The sequence below is a fragment of the Cololabis saira genome, chromosome 19 (assembly GCF_033807715.1).
Source record: "Cololabis saira isolate AMF1-May2022 chromosome 19, fColSai1.1, whole genome shotgun sequence".
NCBI classification, from domain to species: domain Eukaryota; kingdom Metazoa; phylum Chordata; class Actinopteri; order Beloniformes; family Belonidae; genus Cololabis; species Cololabis saira.
Genome location: NC_084605.1, coordinates 17,753,930 through 17,777,976, shown reverse-complemented (window position 1 = coordinate 17,777,976; position 24,047 = coordinate 17,753,930). Strand labels below are relative to the sequence as shown.

General features: G+C 39.8%; 2 protein-coding genes across 2 annotated transcripts; both read left to right on the top strand.

Annotated features, from left to right (window-relative positions):
* The first annotated feature begins 2,453 nt into the window (after nucleotides 1-2,453).
* plaub (plasminogen activator, urokinase b) lies at nucleotides 2,454-12,862 on the top strand. Its single transcript, XM_061708176.1, has 11 exons — nucleotides 2,454-2,735; nucleotides 2,828-2,891; nucleotides 2,964-3,068; nucleotides 3,150-3,303; nucleotides 4,632-4,729; nucleotides 6,322-6,363; nucleotides 7,112-7,304; nucleotides 8,275-8,426; nucleotides 9,888-10,028; nucleotides 11,565-11,713; nucleotides 11,794-12,862. Exons 1-11 carry the CDS (start codon nucleotides 2,673-2,675, stop codon nucleotides 11,986-11,988), a joined length of 1,356 nt encoding a protein of 451 aa, XP_061564160.1. The 5' UTR covers nucleotides 2,454-2,672; the 3' UTR covers nucleotides 11,989-12,862.
* Nucleotides 12,863-17,112: 4,250 nt separating this feature from the next.
* On the top strand, nucleotides 17,113-22,475 carry LOC133419239 (UDP-glucuronosyltransferase 2A3-like). Its single transcript, XM_061708297.1, has 2 exons — nucleotides 17,113-17,178; nucleotides 18,916-22,475. The coding sequence occupies exon 2, from the start codon at nucleotides 18,926-18,928 to the stop codon at nucleotides 20,525-20,527; it is 1,602 nt and encodes a 533-aa protein (XP_061564281.1). The 5' UTR covers nucleotides 17,113-17,178; nucleotides 18,916-18,925; the 3' UTR covers nucleotides 20,528-22,475.
* Nucleotides 22,476-24,047: the final 1,572 nt, after the last annotated feature.

Sequence of the window (24,047 nt, the reverse complement as noted above, 5' to 3'; positions counted from 1 at the left end):
AACCAGAACTGATCATGGTGCCCCACTGATGCATTGTTGGATCAGTTCTTTCCACTGTATATATGTTTCCACTAGGTACTATTATGAGGCAGGATGGCATAAAATTCATTAAACGATACATGTTGATGAAACTTCAATCCATGAAGCCTGATGAGATGAGTAAGTTACCTAGACTACAAATGTCTTTAGGACTAGATGTTATGGATTTCCTGTAATTCAACCCTGACAAGACTGAGGTTGTTGTTTTTGAAGAGAGCACTTTAGATGCAGACTGTCTATCATGTAATTGCATTACATTCAGCTGATGCTTTTATCGAAAACAAATGAAAAGTACGGAAAATAATCAATACACAGTAAAGATAGTAAATTACAGAGTAAGTGCAGAAAACCTTCCTCCTGGCATTTGGCATTACTGGGACTATCTGTGGAGTCATGTTTGACCAGGATTCATCCTTAAATTCTCACATAGAAAAGTTTTGAAAATTGCCTTCCTTCATCATCATATATTGCTAAAATAAGGAATATCTTGTTTGAAAAAATAGTTCATGTTATTGTTACTTTAATTCAATTCAATTCAATTTTAGTTATATATCTTCTATTACAATACAAATTGTCTCTAAGCACTTTTCAGAGACCCAGATCATGAACCTCTCATGTGCAAACATTTAAAGAAAGAAAGAAAGAAAGAAAGAAAGAAAGAAAGAAAGAAAGAAAGAAAGAAAGAAAGAAAGAAAGAAAGAAAGAAAGAAAGAAAGAAAGAAAGAAAGAAAGAAAGAAAGAAAGAAAGAAAGAAAGAAAGAAAGAAAGAAAGAAAACAGGTAGAAGCAGATGCTACCTGACATGGTACAGCACAAATTTCACTGACCCTGCTTAATCTTCGTGCAAAATTCCCTAAGATTATGTTTGTTCTGAACTGGAGTTGTACAAATAAACTGAACTGGAAAGAATCAAATCTCCAAGCAGAGTATAGTTCAACATTATATATATATATATATATATATATATATATATATATATATATATATATATATATATATATATATACACAGTATGTATATATATATATATATATAGTAATCAAAAGAACCAATTAACCTATTCGTAAGATCATAATGGGAAATATGTATACACATATACATACCAATAAAACATATAAAAATAATGTTTTAAAAAATGTATAAATAGAAAATAAATAATCAACAAACATAAAATAAGACAAAATAAAAAAAATAATACTCGTAAAAATGAAAATTAACAAATAAATAAATAAAATCATACTTAATACAAAACCAGTTTTGCAAGGATACCAAGAAGAATGGGAGAAATCAAATGGTAAATCAAGAAATGGTTGATTATTAACCATACCAGTTGTCAGTGAAAATGTACATGTATCAGTATGCGTCAAATATCGATTCAGTTCATGGGCGCAGATTGTAGCAGTAGGTCAGCGGAGAGACCAATCAGAGGAACACAGGAACTCTGATTAACAGCAGGTGTGACGCAGGGTGTCACTCGCTCTCTGTCCTTTGTGTGAGTTGGCTGTGTTCTTGACTCTGCCCCGTGGTAAGGAACATTTAGGGTTTTTTAGCATTGTTTTATTTTATGTCTAGTAGTTTTATTGTTAGGGTAGCGTAGGGGTGCATGTATATCCACCCTGAGGTATTTGTATTTTAATGATTTTAATTGTGGGTCTCTGTTTGTAGGACTGAAACTTTCACTGTTTTAAAATGTAGAGGTATGTAAAAGATGATTTAAACCTCACAACATGTCCTACAAACAACATTTTAACAGTGCTTTCTTTTACTTTTAGGCATAGCACTGACTGCCGTTTATTTTAGTTTGGTATTTTATGTTTTAGTTGTATTGGTTTTATTGGTTTTAACATTCTGTCTTCTCCTGTTTTCTAGTGTTGCGGCTGGCGGTGTCCTCCATTCACCGTGTGGTCGAGGCGCTGGGAGTTCACTTGTAGTGTGGTGTTTTCATTTGATGTGTGTTAGGTTTATACTTATTTTCTTTGATATTTACTTTACTCCCAGTGTCTAGGCGGTGAGTGGTTGGCTCCCCAGCCGTGATATGTCTGTCTATCTTCTTTTCCTTCATTGACTGTGGTATTTTAGAGTTTTATCCATTGTAGAATAAATGGCAGATTGACCCACGCTGACCGTCTTGGCCTCTTTAATTGAAGCCCCTGTGTATCGGCACATCCTCAAGGTTACACAATTATGAAATATCGGTTCAGGAAGCATGAAACAACTTTAAAGTAATCATCAGTGTTTGTAGTTTCATTAGACACCCAGTAAACTCAGCTCCCCAGCAGATGATGTTCCCATGGAGTAGAGATATTTATCCAAATGTAATTTTACGCAAAATCTGTTCAGCATGAAACTTCAGCATGTAAGCAGCTGCAGGGCTGTTTCTGCCATATTTTATTACAATGCTTTCCGAAAACAGGATTAACGATCATGACTCATTCACTTACTCTTGAAGAAGCTGTTTCTTCACACCAAATCCAGCAAGCCAGATAGCTGTCACACAGGTGCCTCCTACTTAGGGCTAGCCCTCCTCCCACCACACAGTAGACAAAACACAACAGCGCTAGAAGAGGTTCTTATACAGTCCTCTGCAAGTACGCTCATGCCATCTGTTTGGATTTCACTCTGCAGTGAAGAAACATGACCAGGATGAGAAGCTGTGTTATTTTTATGTGCATACTGTCAGCCCTGTCAGTAACTAAGGTAGTATGAAGTTTTTTATTCTATCCGTGCTGAAATTTGGCATTTGCTTTTCTTCACAGGTTTTTATTATTTAAAAAAATATATATTTTCAGGTCCTGTGTAAGCACAAAAAAAGAGAAGGATTTTCTACTTTTTTTTCCTCCTCTGGAGTTTCAGGTAAACCACTCTGCAATCATTGAACTTCCAGAGGGCAAACCCAGCATGAAATTGTGTTATTTCATCTTGTAGATGAGCTCTGTCTCAATGGAGGAACCTCTACACCTTCACTGATCACTGGTAAACACATGTTTTGCCTTTGTCCTGGCGGATTCAGTGGGACACACTGTGAAACAGGTGAGAAGCTTATCCCAAACCAAACTTAATTTCTGTTTTTCATATTTTGACTCTCTCTCTGGGTTTCTGCGGTGGGTTTAGTGAACAGGGAGAGATGCTTTGAGGGTGTTGGATTGTACTACAGAGGCACAGTGTCTAAATCGATCAGTGGAAAAACATGTGAGAGGTGGGATTCAGACACCCGAATGCGTTACCTGTCTTCAGACCTCCACTCAGGAAGGCACAACTACTGCAGGTAAGCTGCATTTAATCTAGTCAATACAAGGAGGCTGTGTTAAATTTAAATAAATGGAATGGTGCAAAACAATGAAAAGATGTTCCAAGTGATCAGCTTAATGCTATTCAATTCAATTATATTTTATTTGTATAGCGTCTAATACAACAGATGTTGTCTCTAGACGCTTTCCAGAGACCCAGAACATGACCCCCGAGCAATTATTACATAAACAATGGCAGGTAAAAACTCCCCTAGTGGGAGAAAAGCCTTAAGCCAAACAGTGGAAAGGAAACACTCCCCTTTAGGAGGGAAGAAACCTTGAGCAGGACCAGGCTCATAAGGGGGGACCCTCCTGCCGAAGGCCAGACTGGGGGAGTCGGGGACGTCAGCAGCACACAGCAGGCAGGTGGAAGCAGCAGCGGGATGACCGGGGGGGGGGGTTCCGCAGGGCGCACGCCAGCACGCAGCTCCCAAAGCTCCGGCCTGCAAACATGCACAAAAGAGAAAAAAGGGGGCCAGCACAAGAAACTACAGGAACGATGGACAAAAATGATGGCTATGAGATACTTATAATAAATAAAAATGGAAATGGAGAAGAAAGGAAGGGAAGAGGAGAGGAGAAGAAGGGTGAGAGGCACCGCCCAGTGGATCATGTTGGTGCCCCCTTGCAGCATAGGCCTATAGCAGCATATCTACCACAAGGCTATATTTGAGACTAACTATTATAGTCTTGTTCTATAGTTACAACTATGACTACTGACTCTAACACACTAGAGTTTACACTACCTAGAGATTTACCAACACCAGCTAGAGGTTTACTAAACACTAACTATAGGCTTTACTAAACAGAAAGGTTTTAAGTTTAGTTTTAAAGGTGGAGGTGGTGTCAGCCTCCTAACCCAGATGGAAGTTGGTTCCATAGTAATGGTGGCCTGATAGCAGCTATGATGAAATATGTCTGTATTAACTAACAGGTCTCTGCTGGTCCACCTACTGAGACACTTTAGTTTGCTCATAGTCATCATGACATCCGTCAGTCTTCAAGGTTTCTTCCCTCCTAAAGGGGAGTTTTTACCTGCCACTGTTTATGTAATAATTACTCAGGGGTCATGTTCTCTGGAAAGATCCTAGAGACAACTTCTGGTGTAATAGATGCTATATAAATAAAAAATAATTAAAAAAAATAAATTATTTTGATAAGAAACTGTTGGAGACAAATAGGTTGTCAGGGCATTTACACCAAACCTCTTTCATTTATAGTACAATAGTTTTTAAACTATTTTATTTGAATCCCAATTCGTTGAAATGCAATATAGTTTCATGGATGTCATACTGTTTTCCTTCAGAAACCTTTACTACAGACTGCGCCCATGGTGTTATGTTTGGAAAGACCAGCAGCTGGTGTGGGAATACTGTGATATTCCTCACTGCGGCTTTGTGTCCTGTAAGTATTTTTTTTTAAAATCCTGATTAGGGCCCAAGCACTGACAGTGCGAAGGCCCTATTGTATCTGTAGGAATTTTTTTTTTTTCCTCGTTATTTTTATTTTCCTTCTTCCGACGAAAGGAGGGCCTTTTTGCCCCCCTAAATGTGGCCCAAAAGTCACCAAATTTTGCACGCAAGCCAGGCCTGGCAAAAAATTTGATATTTAATGGTTTGCATTAATGGGCGTGGCATAATCATAATGGCTCAACAGCGCCCCCTAGAAAACTTCGTGCCTCAAGCCCCACAATACGGTTTGACGTACATGCACAGAAATCGGTACACACCTGTATCATGTCGCAACTTAAAGAAAAGTCTCTTGGCGCCATGGCCGAAACCGAACAGGAAGTCAGCCATTTTTAATTAATCATGTAATTTTGGCGCAATTTATGCCATTCCTTCGGCAGTTAATGCGGCCCGAACCGTAACGTGCACCCAGGTGTGTTATACATCAAAATATGCGTTTCCATCCTGCGACGATGCGCATTACTTTTCTCAGTCAAAAGCATTACCGTGGCGACGATAGACGCCAAAAAGTGCGCCCCCACTTCATCTGGTTGGTCCATATTTGATAGTTCCTACTTTCTGCCATAACTTTTGAATGGTGTGACATAAAGAGTTGTGGGTGGTGTCATCGGACTTTGAGTCCTTGAACATAATTGGTGCAAATTAGCCCCGCCCCTTCTTCTGATTGGTCGATATTTGATAGTCCCTATTCTCTGCCATAACTTTTGAACTGGTTGTGATAAAGACATGTGGGTGGTGTCTTCGGACTCGGTATTGAGTACTTGACCTTCATTGGCCTGAATTATCCCCGCCCCTTCTTCTGATTGGTCGATATGTGATAGTTCCTATTTTCTGCAATAACTTTTGAATGGTTTGACATAAAGACTCGTGGGTGGTGTCATCAGACATGGTTTTGAGTCCTTGAACATAATTGGTGCAAATTAGCCCCGCCCCTTCATCTGATTGGTCGATATCTGATAGTTCCTACTTTCTGCCATAACTTTTGAATGGTTTGGTATAGAGAGTCGTGGGTGGTGTCATCCGCTAAATGTCCAGGCCTGAAGACATCTACATGCAAGTCATACAAACACTTCCACTGCAGCACGCCTGAACGTGCACAAGGGTGCGAGGGCCCGTTCATGCAGCTTTAATTCTATTTGTGATTAATACGTGTTAAAAGGGTGCGGCTTTGTTTCTGTTGCGTCAGATTTACGTGGAATTTCTGCTGAGAAAGGGCAAGGCAAGGCAAATTTATTTATACAGCACAATTCAACACAAGGTAATTCAAAGTGCTTTACATTGACAACAAGTTCAATCAGAACTCGCCAGGAGCTCAGACGAGTATTTATCTTTAATCTCAAACTCTACAGAGCCTGAGGTTGCTCAGTTTTGTTTTGTCAGTTGAGCTGTTCTTTACTGAATTTTGGGATGCTTTTTCAAAGGTGGATGTCAATGATATCTACTCACTTTAAGGTTTAAATGCTCCAAGAGATATAAGCCCAAGGTGCATGTTTCATCAGGGTAAATAAATCAACTTTCATCTTGCAGTTCCAGCTGCGCCTTCACCTGCACCTACCGAACCCCAAACAGGTAATTCCATATTGAATGTTTTATTTCCCACATTCATGTTTTGTCATGGCCATGGTTCTCCACCGGGAAAGGGTGGCGTACCTTCTCCGGGTGGGTGGAGAAGTCCTGTGGAGGAGTTCAAGTATCTCGGGGTCTTGTTCACGAGTGAGGGAACGATGGAGTGTGAGATTGACAGACGGATCGGTGCAGCGTCCGCAGTTATGCGGTCGATGTACCGGACCGTCGTGGTGAAGAAGGAGTTGAGCCGAAAGGCGAAGCTCTCGATTTACCGGTCAATCTACGCACCTACTCTCACCTATGGTCATGAACTTTGGGTAGTGACCGAAAGGATAAGATCCCGGATACAAGCGGCCGAGATGAGTTTCCTCCGCAGGGTGGCTGGACGCTCCCTTAGAGACGGGGTCAGGTGCTCGGTCACCCGGGAGGAGCTTGGAGTCGAGCCGCTGCTCCTTCACTTTGAGAGGAGTCAGCTGATGTGGCTTGGGCATCTGTATCGGAGACCCCGGGGAAGACCCAGGACACGCTGGAGAGACTATGTCTCTCTGTTGGCCTTGGAATCTCTCGGAGTCCCCTCGGAAGAGCTGGAGGAAGTGTCTGGAGTGAAGGAAGTCTGGGAATCTCTGTTGAGACTGCTGCCTCGCGACCTGGTTCCGGATAAGCAGTGGAAAATGGATGGATGGATGGATGGATGGATGTTTAGTCATTGCCATTGCCATTGCCACAATTTGTATTCACTTCCTGTTTGCAGAGCTGACATGTGGCCAGCGCACCAGAAGAGAGCAGATGAAGATTGTGGGGGGAACGGTCGCCACTGTGGAATACCACCCGTGGGTTGCTGCCATATTCTGGCGTGGCAAATCCATGGATAAGGTTTTCCGCTGTGGGGGCAGTCTGATTTCCCCCTGCTGGATCCTCACAGCCGCCCACTGCTTCCCTTCCGGGTAGGACACAAGATCACTTCCTGCAGTCACACCAGCAGCTGCTGAGATAGGCGCTTACATACGCCTTTATAGAAAGTGCCTCTTACATACAGGCACTGTGACTGGCAAAAGTGGGAAATGTTTCACAAAGATTGATTGATTGATTGATTGATTGATTGATTGATTGATGGTTTTTGATTGAAGTTTTTATTTACGTGTCATGCACATTAAGTGCCCAGCCCGAGTGGGCTTACAAGACACCAAAAAAAGAAAAAGGAACATAAAGCAAATGAAAGCCAGACAACAGACCCTGTACCAATTAAACATATAAACAATCCTGACGCTTTATCCAAAGAAATGCCAATGTACTGTATGCGCCTTATGTAAGAGCCGCTTACCGGAAAGGCTTAAATTCTGATTCTTTTGACAGTCTGCCATATTTTATTGATCCCTAGAAAAAAATAAAAAGAATAAAAAATTCTGCGAAAGAGGACTAAGATCACCGATGGTGGAATGTGAAAGAGCAGGAAAGAAAACACAAGACAGTGATGGGTGACGTTTGGTTGTGTGATGTTTTGTAGTGTGTGTGAATGAGTTGCTTGTTGTGTTGGAATAAAAGAAAGCATTTAAACATAGGACAACCAGGTATTTACAAACAGAAAAGGACAGGGAGAAGGGGAGGAGCATTCCCTTTTCACTTGTTTAATTTTTATGTGTGGTGTTTGCGTGTAGTGTGTGTGGAATGTGTTTGGGAAAGCTGTAGGCCTGTGATTACATGTAATACTGTACTGATGTTGTACATGCAGCTGGAATGCCGGTTTTTTGTATGTACTGTAAGGACACACGGTTGCTGGATTCTCCTCTCTTCCTTGGGCCAGTATGTAAAAGCCAATGTAGTGAAATTGGTGGCCCACTTTTACAGAAATGTTACAGAACACCAGTATGTAAGCACCTAATGATTGAACTTTTTTGTTGGGAATTTATGTTCCAGGTCTCAGAGCAAACCGCGGCGCTTCTCAGTCACCCTGGGAAAAAATGCTCTGAATGACAGCAAACCATCTGTGGAGCAAACATTCAGGGTGGAAACAATCTTCATCCATGAGGGCTTTGACAACAGCGAAGGAAACTTCAACAATGACATTGGTGCGAATACATCTACAGCACACAAGACAACACACAAAAACAGAGCCAAAGTATAATGTTACCTCGTGACATTTTAAGCACAAGATTTTCTCAAAAGTATCAAATAAAACATTTTTTAGATCTGTCAGAGTTAGTATAACAAAGACTGAAACTAACAGTGCAAAAATAATCCCCTTAACTGAAATAAAACTAAAAACTAAAGTTTTTCTTTTAAACTAAAACTAAATAAAAACTGAAATTTACAATGCAAAACTAACTTCTCTTTCATTTTTGTTTCGTGCCTTGATTTATTTTTAATGTTTGCAGATGCATTTTTCTAATTAATTCTTTTTTTCTATTTTTAATTACTCAAAATAAAGAATAAAGGGGGCCGTCAGAGTGTCAATGGGTAAACTGGGCCTAACTATGGTTATTGCATGTGTTGTATTCGCTACATAAGCAAAAATAACATGAAATAACTACAAGTGTTGTGAGGGCAAGGCCTCAACCAATTGCTCAAAGAAAAAGTAGATTTCAATTCAATCCAATTTTATTTATATATCATCTATTACAACAGAAGTTGTCTCTTGGATCTTTCCAGAGACCAGAGCATGACCCCCGAGCAATTATTACATAAACATAACATAAACAATGGCAGGTAAAAACTCCCCTGGTGGGAGAAAAACCTTAATCCAAGCAGTGGCAAGGAAAAACTCCCCTTTAGGGGGGAAGAAACCTGGAATCAATCCATCTGATGTTGGAGGTCTGTGCATGAAAGCACCAATGAAAGGAAATAAAATAATGTATGGTCTTTAACTATCTTTAAAGGGGGCTGTCAACAGAATAAGCATCTACAAAAAAAAAAGAACAAAACAACAAACAAACAGTGGCTTGGATGGTGGAACAAATGATGTATTAGAAGAAGAAAAAAGATGGACCGGCACACCAAAGGCCTCACATACAGAATTAATTTGTTGCAACATTTCAGTGACTGTCCACTCATGGCACATCACACATGTATCAGGGGTTGTGATCTGATGGATTGCAGTGAACATGCTGAATCTCAAATTACGTTTTCTACACTGCAAAGTACATCCCTAATAAAATTATGTATCAATGAGAACATTTGAAATTAAAGTTCTTTTACACCAGACTTTCAGAAAAATGTTGATAAAAACTTATAACACAATCTCAGGGAAGCATGTGATGCCGTCACAAATATATTATTGTGTCCTGGAACACGAAGTCCTCTTTTTTTGTGTGTAAAAATGACCAACTGGTTTGGTTCAAATATTAACAATTATTTGGATAAATTAAGATTATAAACTGTTGTGATTAAGCTTAGACATTAAATCTACTTTCGTAGGGTAAAAAAAAAAAAAACTGTGTTTTAAATTCTGTTGCTAATGATTTTGTAGTTTGATTTTGCAGTACTTACTGTGATCCAGTAAAATCAGTATTTAATTTAATATTTTCTTGCAGCCCTGTTGAAACTGAAGGCCAGAAAAGGGAAATGTGCTGAGGAGAGCAGCTCAGTGAAGACGGTGTGCCTACCGCCACCTCAGCAAAACCTCCCCCCGGGATTCACTTGTGAGATTGCTGGCTATGGGAAAGAGAAACACGGTGAAGAGAGTCCTCTGACTAGCGCTGTTAGTGTGAAGTAAACGTGAGCCATGTAAATGTATAAATGTGACAGATGGGCAAAAGATAGATAGATAGATAGATAGATAGATAGATAGAACTTTATTCATCCCCGAAGGGAAATTCAACTGTCCAGCAGCTCACCAAAACATAAAAATTGACCACACTTCCACTCGGACAATAAAAGCACATTAATATTAAAATAAACATGAAATATAATGTTTAAAAATAGCAAACTAAAATATATATTATTAAATGAAATTGTTCCCCTAAAGTACAGCCAACAGTTTAAAAAAAAAGTTGGAACACTGTAAAATGTAAATAAAAACAGAATCCAATGATATACAAATGTCGTGAAATTATATCTTATTCCCAATAGAACATAAATAACATCACATGTTGAAATCAAGATATATTTTGACATTTTTATGGAAAATTTTGGCTCGTTTTGAATTTGATTCACATTGAACACAACTCAGAGTCTGAACAGGATCTTGGATCATTGTACTGCGTCCACTCTTCTAACAGCTGTCTGTAAAAAATCTGGGAATCGAGTTTTAGGAGAGACATTTCCCATTCTTGTCTGATACAGGATTCTAGGTGCTTGGTGTTGAATCCTCGTTTCATGATTCATTAAATGATTTCTAGGTCAGTTCAGCACCAGTACTCTTCTTCTGCAAAACATTGCTGTTGTGATGGATGTAGCATGTGGTTTAGCATTGGTTTTTGTGTTGTTTTAAAAAAAAAAAAAATGTATCCTGATTTTTTTCCAATCATTTTATCAGCCAGTGCTCCTACCATAGTCAGTCCGGCCATTGCTCTCCATCTATCTATCCCTCTATCCCTCTACCCTATGTCACATGATGTTGCTGTAAAACCTCTATGCTTTTCAGCATTGATGGAGCCTTTCCAGATGTGTATAAGCTAGCCTGCATAGGCAGTAATGCAGCCTTAGAACATCAGATGCAGCCTTTTGAACTAAACGCTGATAAAAAGAAGGATGGCTCCTCTCCGCTGTTGTCTGCAGGACACAGTGTCCATAGTTTTCCAAAAAGAATTTCAAATGTTTCCATTTAGCCTCATACATTTAGCCTCATAAATGAGCTTTGACACTGTGTTTTTGGATGGTGTTCACATATGGCTTCTTCTTTGCTACATAGAGTCATAGGCTGCATTTTGATAGCACAGCAAGGTTTGTTCACAGACCATGCAGTGATTTCCCGTAGGGAATCATGCCTATTTTTAATGCAGTGCCACCCGATGACCCAATGATCACAATAGTCCAGACCTTCTGCATTGTCCCTTTGCCACTGTGCTTAGAGATTTCCCCTGAAACTCAGAATTTTCGATGATATTATACAGTGTAGATGATGGGATCTTCAAAGTCTTCACTATTTTTACGTTGAACGACATTTTCCTAAGTCAATTTTTTTTTTTTTTTTTTTTTTGACCCAGATTGTTGTACCTCTGAGTATTTTTACATCTGTAAAGTATTTTAACCATTCTTCTTCTCACTAGGTTTGTGGTATAAGTCTCAATACCTCAGAGAGGCTCAGGTGAACCTCCTCGCTGATGAAGTGTGTCGACAGGAGGATCATTATGGAAATATGATCACTGAAAACATGTTCTGTGCTGGTCATCCAGACTGGAGCCAAGATGCTTGTGAGGTATTTGCACATGCCTGGACTTGACTTCAGATTTGCTCCTGTGTATCAGATGCTAGTTTCCATAATGTTTTCTTCCACAGGGTGACTCAGGAGGTCCACTGGTATGCGAGGTGAGCGAAAGGCTCTTCCTGTTTGGCGTCATCAGCTGGGGAGACGGCTGTGCAAGGGAATTGCGCCCTGGTGTTTACACCAGAGTTACAAACTACAACAAATGGATAGAGGAGAAGACAAATCTGTCCTCCATCACTGCTGGAGCCATGTTTCCTCAGAAATGATTCTAAGCTGAGAGAATTAACTTTTAACTGATAAACACACTGTCAAAACAAAAAAACAAAAAAAACAAAAGGCTAACAGCTGAGAGTAAACCCTGGAATGCTGCAAAGACTTTCATCTTCTATATATGGTTGAGATGCACAACCCTAAAACTATGAAGATGACTTAAAAATGACTATTTGATAAACAATCTCTTTGAGTTAATCACCATAGATTGCCTGAAAGATGATCAAATGTTTTCCACCCATTCACTTAGAAATATGTTCCCCACAACTGTGTGGGGAACATATTTAATAAGAAAACACCTGGATCCACGTGTATGTGTGTGATGTCTGAGCAAGGATCTGACTTGGAGGGTTCTTACCTTCTCTGCTGCTTGCACCCTGCACAAGGTTGTTGCTGGGTGTACTAGTTGGATGTCAGATATTTGTCTTGCTTTGTATACAGTACAGACCAAAAGTTTGGACACACCTTCTCATTCAAACAAATGGGGAAGTGTGTCCAAACTTTTGCTCTGTACTGTATACTGACTGTATGTTTCCTCTTACGTGTTCCTGTGTGCCACCGTCCTGTCCCGGCTTTCTTGTACTTGTAAACATGTTTTATTTCCTCCCGAGAAGGTTCATGGTTCATCATGAACTCAAAGTGGGTTTTCTTTTTGGCCGGAGCGCTGATGATTGGAGCTGGTTGAAATAGGTTATACCTGCGGTTTTTGAACCTTCACCTCTCCGTACCACCCCCTAGTGGTACATACAGACCACTATTCTGTGTGTTTTCCATGCATGTGATTCAGTATGTTATTTTGTCCATACATACATATTTTATCATTCCTATCACTTTTTTAAAAATAGAAGTATAAACCTTGCGTATTAAATGTTGGAATCTTGAAAAACTTTGTCTCTACCAATTTTTGTTCAAACACTTGTTATAATGAACCAAATCTTTACTCTTTGGACATAAAAATCTGAAGTGCAGGCTCAAGTTTCATCTGCGGCTGTTGGTGTCCACATACTTGTCAGCTGGACGAGTATCATTTTAAATGTGTTTATGAAATGAGGGCAAGCTTTATCTGTTATTATTCTTCACAGATAATGGGAATGCTCCGTTTCTAAGGGACATCTGGTATTCCAGTGGAAGTTTGGATTCAAAGTAAAGAAGCTATGATTGTGACATGTTAAAGCTGTAGGGAGAACATCAGACCTCAGATCAGTGTTTGACAGAGAAAGTAAGACCATTTCCACCAAGTGCAGAGAGCTCTATGTAACCCAAACACCACTTGTGACCTAGGCAAACAAAAAGGCTTTAATTGCACAAAGATTTGACTTTGAAGCAATGGAAAATCTCATGTGGTCTAAATTCAGATTTCCCTTTTTCCAGAGTGATCGGCGCTCACACACGTACACTGGTAAGAGGAATTGAAGTACCCTCTATGTGCCACATATGTAGATCCTTGATGTGAATCTGAGGGAGCAGTGTTGTGATTTAGGTTTGCCTTAATAAACCCTGGTTTGTGCCCGCACAGTCGCTGAATGTCACCACACAGAATATTCAGGTATTTAGCTGACAGCCTGAATATACTGAATGAATAGGTTATTCCATTAAAAAAGTTCTTCTTTTGTTTTCTGAAGAGAGCTGCATAATAAAAGGTGAGAAAGGATTGATTGGGCTCAAAATGATGAAGAGGGGCTCAGGGAATATACAATATCATTGTCACGCATGGATTGTCAAGAAATTAACTCTTGTGAGAATCATCATCTCATCTTGTATTCATGTTCAAGATAAGATGATTGTTCCCACCATGCCACAAAATGGTCCACCAGTTCTGTCCTCAGTCTCTGGTCCAGGACTGATACCCCCCACAACTGCAGAGTAATCTGAGTATTTCTCTGATGTCCAGACTCCCATTTGTCCTGGAAGCCTGAGGTGTGCAGTGAAGATCAGGGGTGAGAGTACCGTCCCCTGTGGTGCTCCTGTGCTGCTGACCACCTGCTCAGACACACAAGCATCCAGTCTCACCAGCTGTGGTCTGTTTGTTAGGTAGTCAGTCATCCAGGTGATTGTGGAGGCATCCACCTGTGTCCACTGGAGGTTCTTACAAAGTAATGCCGGCTGGAGGCTGTTGAATGCACTGAACAGATTAAAGAACATGATCCTCACAGTCCTGGCTTTGGATCATGCAGGCAGAACCAAACCTGTGAGAGCTCAGATCACATAGCAAACTCTCTTTTTTTTTAGTCACCATCTCACTGTTTGAAATCTAATTCCCCAATTAAAGAATATGATTCCTCTATTACATTTAAAGGAGCTGTATGTAAGAGCAATAATAAAACGAATCATAAAATGACCCCGATATGTCAACAGACATTTAAAAATCATGTTCATTTCAAATACTTATGTCACTGACAACAGCACTCAAGCCAGGATATTCCAGTTTAAAAAGAGGAGTTGCAGCCCTCAACTGATGTTTATGTTGTCATTTTTTGTTTTGGCCTGAAGCTCCACCCTCCACCTATCTCCCAATCACCAAGTCAGTATTGTTTCTGAAGCTCCACCCTCCACCTATCTCCCAATCACCAAGTCAGTATTGTTTCGGCATCCAGGTTGCCTCCTTTAAGCTTCTTTAACATTGTCCATCCACTCCATCCTGGCTGCCAGTGCTTTTTTTTTTTTTTTACCTTTTATCATTTTTTTGAGTACTCAAAGGAAAGAATAAAGGATGTTTGTTCTGTATGGCACTGTTGATAGGATTCTTTCATCAATATCTGTAGGTCAACATCTCAAGAACTAAAACTAAGAGTGGGACCATTCCACGAAGTGACTCATCAAGCTGGTTAACCTGTATTTCCTGCAAAATGCTTGAATCTTACTATAGCATTCCCTTCGGGCCAAAACACTGTGGTCCAGTTGTGGATACTGGGCCTTATATTACTAAAGGCTTATATTTAAAGATCTTCTCCAAAGTAAAGTACTCTGCTCTTATTTAATTTAATATGTGGAGGCCAGCCTGTTGACCTCCGTGTGAAAGTCATAGGAGGTCCTCAATGCGTAGCGCTCCAACAAAAAATATCCAATTGGGTGGCGTTCCGTTTATTTATCAAACATTATCAAAGACCTCTTTTGTCAATAAAATCAGTCAGCTATATTAATTTGATCCTGTGCTGTGCTGGCAGTAGGCTACCGTAAGAACCGTGTGATTCCCCCCCCCCCCCCCCCCCCCCCCCCCCCCTGCACTCAGTGAGGTCTGGAGTACAGCAGGCGAACTCAAGTGCAGACGTCGGATCAAAGAACTCTAATTACAGCTGTTGCTGGACAACACTTGTAGAAAAGAACTAACAGAGAGAGGAAGTCGGTGTAGGTTTCATGTGGTTTAATTTAATTTAATTTAATTTGTTTATTTGGAAGGGACAGATACAGAAAACATAGACAGACATTAATGGCAGGAGTGGACTGTCACCTGGCTGCATGGACCATCGACTACCTCACCAACAGACTGCAGTACGTGAGGCTCCACAACTGTGTGTCTGATGTGGTGGTCTGCAGCACAATAAAGTCTATTCTATTCTATTCTATTCTATTCTATTCTATTCTATTCTATTCTATTCTATTCTATTCTATGGCTATCTGATGCCTGTAGCGTTTATAGCGAATGCTAATTTGCAACACTCGTCCCTAACAGGGCTCACATCACAATTAAAAGAAAGGAGTTAGAAAAGTACACATACTTGACATGCACAATACAAACATTAAAAACATACAAAATTACACACATAATAAGAGCTAGCTTTGCTTATCTAGGCCTATCTGCACACACATCTCTACTGCTATAATTATTCCAGCATATAGCCTAACTATCCTACCTATACTGTATATGCTACTAATCCTTTGTAAGAGGAACCTCATTTACACACCCACACACAAAAAGCTACCTACACTCACAAACACATCCACCTACGCCCATACATACACATACCCCCAAACACACACATGCGCACACGCACGCACACACACGCACGCACGCACGCACGCACGCACGCACGCACGCACGCACGCGCGCGCGCGCACACACACACACACACACACACACACACACACACACACACACACACACACACACACACACACACACACACACACACACACACAGGGTCAGAAAAACCACCACCGATAAATGTTTTTCTGTATTTAATGTTTTTGTTTTGTTTGTTTGTTTACAGCAGAATGAGACCACTGCTGTTCAAGGGGCCCCTTTGGTTTTGTTATCATTTTTATTTTTTATTATTCATCACTGAGACAAGTTATTCAATATAGTATGAATGTTGTGAGGAGACAACAGCACTACAGTGTTATCCTTAGTTATCCAAACTTAAAAGCTTGAGAGCCCTGCTGGGGGGGCATAACAACAGCTAATAGTGATTTGTGAAAAGTAATTCCCGGTTTCCTGGTTTGGATTGTCCGCCAAAGAGAGCAAGGAAACGCTGCACAGCTCTGGCATCTTTCATCCGTAGTATCTGCTGAGTTGTGACTGGTCCAAAATGGCGACAACATTTCTTACGCTCCAGTCAGTGTATGGCTCCAGTAGCAAATGCGGCATTCACCCTTTATTGTCTATGTCTACACCACAGGAACTGCAGTCCCTTGGAGTTCGCTCAACTCTTTGCATGCAGTCTTTTTTAGCTCCTTCAGAGTTATAGCAATCCCAATACGAGGATAATCATTATAACTGTATGGTGAATTTGACCACGCCACTGCCACAGCGGAACTTCGGGAACCATCACCATATAAACAGAACCTTTTCTTATTTCTTTTTATTATTACATTAGTGATCATCAGTACCAATAACACTAGTGTTGTTTTCTTCAGGCTCATTTAGAAAAGTGATGACTAGTTAGTAAGCTAAATACTGTATCTGACAGAATGATCTCTGTCTGCAGGACAACACAGGCCAGATCCTTCAAGCTTAACCATGAACTAGAAACGTCTGTTTCGGATTTAGAGGGTGGGCAAGGTGAGAAAAATGACTCTTTCCCCCCTCATTCATGTATCCCCCAAAGTCTGTTCCTTGCACACTCCTCCCCCTTTTCCTTATGTAACACATAATCAGGGGTTTAAGTTCTGCAGCACAAAAGAGGTGGACTTCATTCCTCCAGAGCAGGCACACACTACATTTTTTCCACTTTTGTGAGAGGTTTAAGGTAGGTTACAATACTTTTTTCTACAACATATTACCAGACAGCTGCTTACCCTGCACTTTAGGATAGAAAAGAGTGTGGCAGGACATTCCTCTTTTAACTTTCTAAACAAAACTGGCGTGAGGACAGGAAACTGCACTTCAGGGCATGTTGCTTCTAAATGTTTGAGGTTTGTTGGCCAGTCTGCTGCATACAGATAATGAGATCATGAGACTACAGTAGGCTACAGTAACTCTAGCAGGGCATGCATTCAGTTGGACTTTGATTTATTGAGCAACATGTCTTGTTTTTCTTAGACATGAGCTTTTGATTGCCTTACAGTCATTACACGGTGGAATCATGAGCAAATCCTGACCACAGGGATCATGTAGAGCATGAAAATACAAAAGCACTGAGATGATTTTGTTAGGGCAAAATCAACATTACATAAGTTCGTAATAAGGAAAGACACAGAGACTGGCCTGAGATGGTCTTTTAACACACTTCTGCAGAAGGGGGAGAGCAACAGGGGGTCAGGGGCTCTCTGTGAGAGCCCCCCGACAGCAAATTCTTCCCAAAGGCTTCCCCTCTGTATGATGCTTTTATTAAGAAACTTGACAGGAACTAACCAAATAAGGACAGTGAACAGTGAACAGTAGATAATGGGTGGAAGTGATATCGTGTGATTGAATCCATGACACTACAGTAGACAGATGTCACCAGAACAGTCCAAAACCCTGAGTAGATCAGGAAGTGGCTGTTGTAACATCTGTTCACAAAGCATGTGACAGTTTCGTAAGGACAAAAACAAGTTTAAAGGTTAATTAACCTCACAGTTTTCAAAGTAACAAGCATTGCAAACTGGTGTTAAGGTTTATACAAGTCCTCCAAATGCAACAAAAGAACCATGACAATTTAGACCAGTGAGAAACCATACTTGTGTGGAGCAAAACTGTTTCCCAGGTGTGAGTTACTGAGCATTTAGCGCATTCAGCCCTGTTTAAATAACAAAATATATTTCAAGATTGAACATCTTGTTGGAATTGAGTATCTGTGAGGAATCAAGATTTGATGCATGGACATGCCAGGGATTTGCAGGATGCAAATCACTATAAAGAAATAGTCTTTTTGGCAAAAATGCAAAATGATGCTCTTTTAAATGAACATGATAACAGTTTTACACCAGCTTTTGATCTTTGAATTATATCTAAAATAGGAAACCTCTATCACTGAAGTCAGAGACATAGCTTTTATGTCCCCCACATTCCCTTTCTGGACAACATCGATCAAAATATTCTTTTTAATGTCTATCTGTTGTTGTTACATACATTAATGTTTTATTTCACCAATTTATTCTACATTTTTATGTATGTGTTTATTTCACTTTCAAATAAATTCAATCTAATTACATAGCACCAACTGTGAATAAAAACCATGTCAGGGCACAGATAAATCTAAACACAGTTGAATTCAATCCAATCATATTACAACTGAATCCTATCAAGTAAAGGATTTAATCTGGTTCATTCAAATTCAGTTAATTTTGTTAGGATTGTATTTCTATATTGCCAGCACATAAAAAGCTGTCTATGCGAGGAAACTAACAGATAATGTAAAAATAGTGGTGTAAAGAAAGTCTACACAGAACCAAAGTGTAATGCAACTTCACACTGTTGTTAACAAGGAACACATTTCAAAAGGTTTAGTGGTTATTCCAGAAAAATTACCAGTTTGAAAGATAAATGTTCTTGTTTTCCACAGAGTTGAGCAAATGACAATCCTTTCGGAAGCCTCTCTCCTTGTGCTAATGAGTGTCTCCATCCTGACTGGCCCTGGTGTCAAAGCCGGAAGGATTCTGGTCTTCCCAGTGGATGGCAGCCACTGGGTCAACATGAACCTGCTGATTCAGAACCTTCACACCAAAGGCCACGAGGTCACCGTTGTCCACACCACCACCAGCTGGTATATCAAAGAAAATGCACCGCATTACCGTTCCATCACCGTCACTCTGCCACAAGCTATTCCCATAGAGCAGGAGGACTTCTTTGTAACCTTCTTGGTTAAGATGATGGAGATCCAGAAGGAGGGAGGATCTATTATTGGCTTTATGAAGTTCTATTGGGAGATGCTCAGTGCGCTGTCGAACATTCACTATCAGGCCAGCCTTTTGGGGGCTGAAATATTTGAGAACAAGACTCTGTTGCAGAGTATTCGGGACTCTCAGTTTGACATGGTTCTTCTGGATCCTGGGCTACCTGTCGGTGTTCTCGTTGCTCACAAACTAAAGCTGCCAACAGTTTTTAATGTGAGATGGATCACCAGTGGAGAGGGTCATTTTGTGGTGGCACCATCTCCAACCTCATATGTTCCAATTTCGGGATTGGCAGTTACTGACAAGATGATGTTTTGGGAAAGAGTCAAAAACACATTATTTTATGCCTTGAACACATGCATAGACAAGTTGATTGTGTGTCCTCACTACGATAGACTGGTGGAACGTTATCTTGGTGGAGATGTCAACTTTTACCATCTTCTTCAGGGAGCAGACATCTGGCTCATGAGGGTGGACTTTGTTTTTGAATTCCCACGGCCAACCATGCCAAACATTGCTTACATTGGTGGGTTTCAGTGTAAGCCCTCTAAGCCTCTAACATCAGAGCTGGAGGAGTTTGTTCAGAGTTCAGGAGAGCATGGCTTCATCCTGATGTCTCTGGGAACACTGGTGAAAGGTCTGCCCACAGAAATTACCTCAGAAATAGCCGCTGCTTTTGCCCAACTTCCCCAAAAGGTCCTTTGGAGGCATGCTGGTGACCATCCCAGCAATTTGGGGAACAATACTCTTCTAGTGAAATGGATGCCTCAAAATGACCTGTTGGGTCACCCAAAGATTAAAGCCTTTGTGGCTCACGGTGGCACAAACGGAATCTACGAGTCCATCTACCACGGAGTACCTGTTGTAGGTATCCCTCTTCTGTTTGATCAGTTCGAAAACGTTTTAAGATTGGAAGCACGAGGAGCTGCGAAGGTCGTGGATGCATCAAAGCTCACAAGCCAGAATTTTTTGCAGGCAGTACAAGAGGTTCTTTACAATCCCTCCTACAGGAACAACATGAAGCGGCTGTCTGCCCTCCATCGAGATAAGCCAGTGCATCCTCTGGACACTGCTGTTTATTGGATTGAGTTTGTTATGCGGCACAAAGGAGCGGCACATTTACGTACAGAGTCTTACAAGATGCCCTGGTATGCTTATTATTCAGTAGATGTTTTCTGCTTTTTATTGTCAATCCTATTATTGCCGACAGCCGTGGTAGTTGGAGCCGTAAGGTTCCTTTTCCTTCGACTGTGCAGGAAGAGTAAAACAAAGCAGGAGTGACTCCTCACACATGCAATCAAAACGTGAATGTAATTTGTTTAGCTCACACTGTTGCATCATTTTAATGCCAATTTACTGCTTATTAAAATAGATAATCTTACCTCTGACAGGCCAGTGATGTATTTGACAATTTTAACTAAAATGAGTCCAGTCTGCATGACACTTTATTGGGTTTCTACATAAAAAAATGTTTTTAATTGCTAAAAACAAACAAACATGCAAATTACATAACCTCTTCTTGACAGGTATCTTCATGCAAGGAATTCATATACTTTTTATTTGTTTGTTTAAAAAATACTCAAAATGTTATGTATGTGGAAAGCACACTGGGCTGGGCTGACATGAACCAGCTCAGTAGAAATGTGTTGCTCAGACTACTTTTTTTGTATTTTCATCCAATCCTATGAGAAGTCCAAGTTCAAGATGAACTGATTGCTTCTCAGAGCTTCATTCATTACTAAAGACACTCACCTCAGACGGAGTCACACTGTTGTACTGTTTACATAAAGCTCCTTTTCTTAAATGTCATTAATCATAATTTTATTTTGACCTAATACTGCTCTTTTCCACTACTGCTATGTTCCACAAGTGAACACTTTGTATGGATCTACAACTGGAAATAGCACACTTACAAAGATAAATGCACATTTCCCTTCTTTTGAGTTGCATTTGCATGAAACGACATCCAGCCACATGGTATTGAAATGCAGAGTAACATTTGCACCATCCTTTAATGTATGCACCTCAGATGATTTTAATGGAAATCATTAGGATTCATATTAAACATGTGACTAGAGTTTAATTAATTATTAAAGCTTACTTTTGGTTTACAAATTTGTAACACTTTATAACTTGATTGGTTGTCGTGTAGCCTTCAAAATTAAACAACAAAAATAATCATATAAAATAATCAACCTTTTCACAAAGCTTTGTGATTTTATAACGACACTGTTCTGACGTCTGATTATTTAAATTCCTACGATGTAATTAAATTCACTAGCATTCATTCATGTGCTAGTACTTTTTTAAAAGTTTAAGATATGATGTAACATGAAGAGATTCGGTACATATTATAAGAGTTATTTACTTTTTTACCAGTGGTTTCTAGAGCACCTGAATAATATTTTTGCTGTTGAGAATTAAAATGAAAAAGGTAATGATAATAATAATAATAAAAAAGAAAGAGCAGTCAATTTGCCAAAAAACTTGTTTTTTTTTGGCGACTGGTCCTTGATATAACTGAGTGTAAAATGAACATTTTAGAAAAACTTTCTCTCAGAACCAAAGACGGGTAACAGGTTCTTTAGTTTGCCAAAACCGTATTCACAAACTGTAAACAATTTCAGAATAATGTTACTCAACCTAAAGTATACATTGACTATCTCATCATCTTCAGCAGTGTTTCTCCTCCCTGGTCCTTGGGGCCCACTGTCCTGCAGGTTTCTTTTTTCTTTTTTCTTTTTTCCTTGTCTGCATATATATTAATGGTCAATACAAAGTTTGGTAAAAACCTAAAGCATATATATGCATTTTAATCTCCAAACAAGGTTTTTTTTGTGTATGTTTGCATGTGCGTGAGTGTGTCTCCTTTACCAGCCCCCTTGGCAGTCTATTATATATCATTAGTCGCTCACGAAAAGGAATGAGAAAGAAGAGAAACAAAAAAAGAAAAAAAGGAGAAAGAAAAACATTCTGCCGAAGACAAAAGTGGAGCGAGACAGTGAGGGGTGCAGTTTGGAGAGTGTGTAATGTGTTGTAGTGTGTGTGAATAAATATATAATGCGTTGTGCTCGCTAAGACAGCCAGGTATTTATAATCAGAAAAGGACAGATACAAAAAAGAGGGGGGTGTGCAATGTGTTGAGGATGCATGTAGTCCTGTGAGAATAAATAAATGTCAGGGGGAGGGCAGTGTTGATATATTTAAATGACATATTTAAGCGAGCTGTATATATATATATATATATATATATATATATATATATATATATATATATATATATATATATACACACAGATGATCTGAAGTTTGTGTTTAATGATTAGTTAGTTGTTGTTCATGTGTAGTTTAGGCGTCGGAATTTATCCTAAGTGTTGTTTTATCATCTTTTAACATGGGTGTAAATAAATTCTGAATAATTTGAAGGAGAAAAGTTGTTTGTGTTTATTTTGTACATATTTGTCACAACTGCTGGTTGCAAAGGTCTGTGCTCGGACTCCTTCCTTCACTGTTATTCTGTGGAATAACTGTTACCTTGAGACTGACTTTGCTGTTTAGTTATCATTTTCCTGATAAGTCAGGTGGTGCCCCGTTTTGATTAATTCATTTTGATAATTTAATTTGATAAATAATCTACTTTATTAATTATGAATAATTGTCGAAGGACAATTATTAATAACTCTTTGATAACTGAACCAGCACACCTCTAATGTTATCAAATGTGTCAAAGTCAACCTGAGACTGACTTTCTTCTGTATTTTATTGATTCTTTTTTGCATTTTTTTGTTATTACACTGTGTATTTTCTATTTTTTGTACCTATACCCCAGCATCAGGGTGGACAGCAAAGAAAGAATCTCATATCACAGAGAACTTGCTTTCCTGTTGTATATGAAAATAAACATCTTAAATCTTCTGTTAGGTTGAACAATCATAAAAAAGTCACGATATATGTTCTTCTTCTGCGCCTTCTGCTCAGTTTAATGTGTTTGAGTCTGTGTCCTTATCATTCTTCTCTGAAGTGGTCCAGCAGTCAAGACTAACAAGCTGTCTTCTGGACACGTCTCCATGTCAACAGATTTTTCACACAGAAAGCCCTTGTCTCCTCTTGTTTATGAACAGCTGTCTTGGTTCAGGATCCGTACCAACTGTTTTTAAGCAAGCTGGGGTGAGGCCTCTGCTAAAAAAGAATAATCCTGATCTTACAGTCCTCTCCAGTTTTAGACCAGTGTCTCATTTAACTTCTCTATCCAACGTTCTATAAAAAGTTGTTCATCACCCAGTTGCTTTCCTCTTTAGAAAATAAAAATCTTATGAGATATTCCAATCAAGAGTTAGAACCCGTAACAGTAATGAATCTGTTCTGCTAAAGGACCAGAACGACATTTTCCTGTCCCTGGATGCTAATAAACCAGTGCTGCTATTGATGCTGCGGCATTAGACCCTGTTGACCACTCAGTCCTCATGAAACTTCTGGATCAACAGGTGAGCCTGCAGGGTCTTGTGCAGCAGTGGTTCAGATCCTATTTAAGAAACTACTGACACATCATCTTCCTCAGCCCCTTTGACTTCTGGTGTGCCTCAGGGATCCATTTTGGGCCCTGTCCTATTTTCATTATACAGTACATGCTGCCGTTAGGGTCAATCATTTCCGTCATAATCTCTTTTCATATATATGCACATGATCTGCAAAGCTGTCTTCCACTCAAGTCTAGTTCATCACGTACCCTGGAAACATTAAACTTTGGCTGTCTGAAAACATGTCAAATGACGCTGCATGCGCGTTCTCCCCGTTCTCCCGT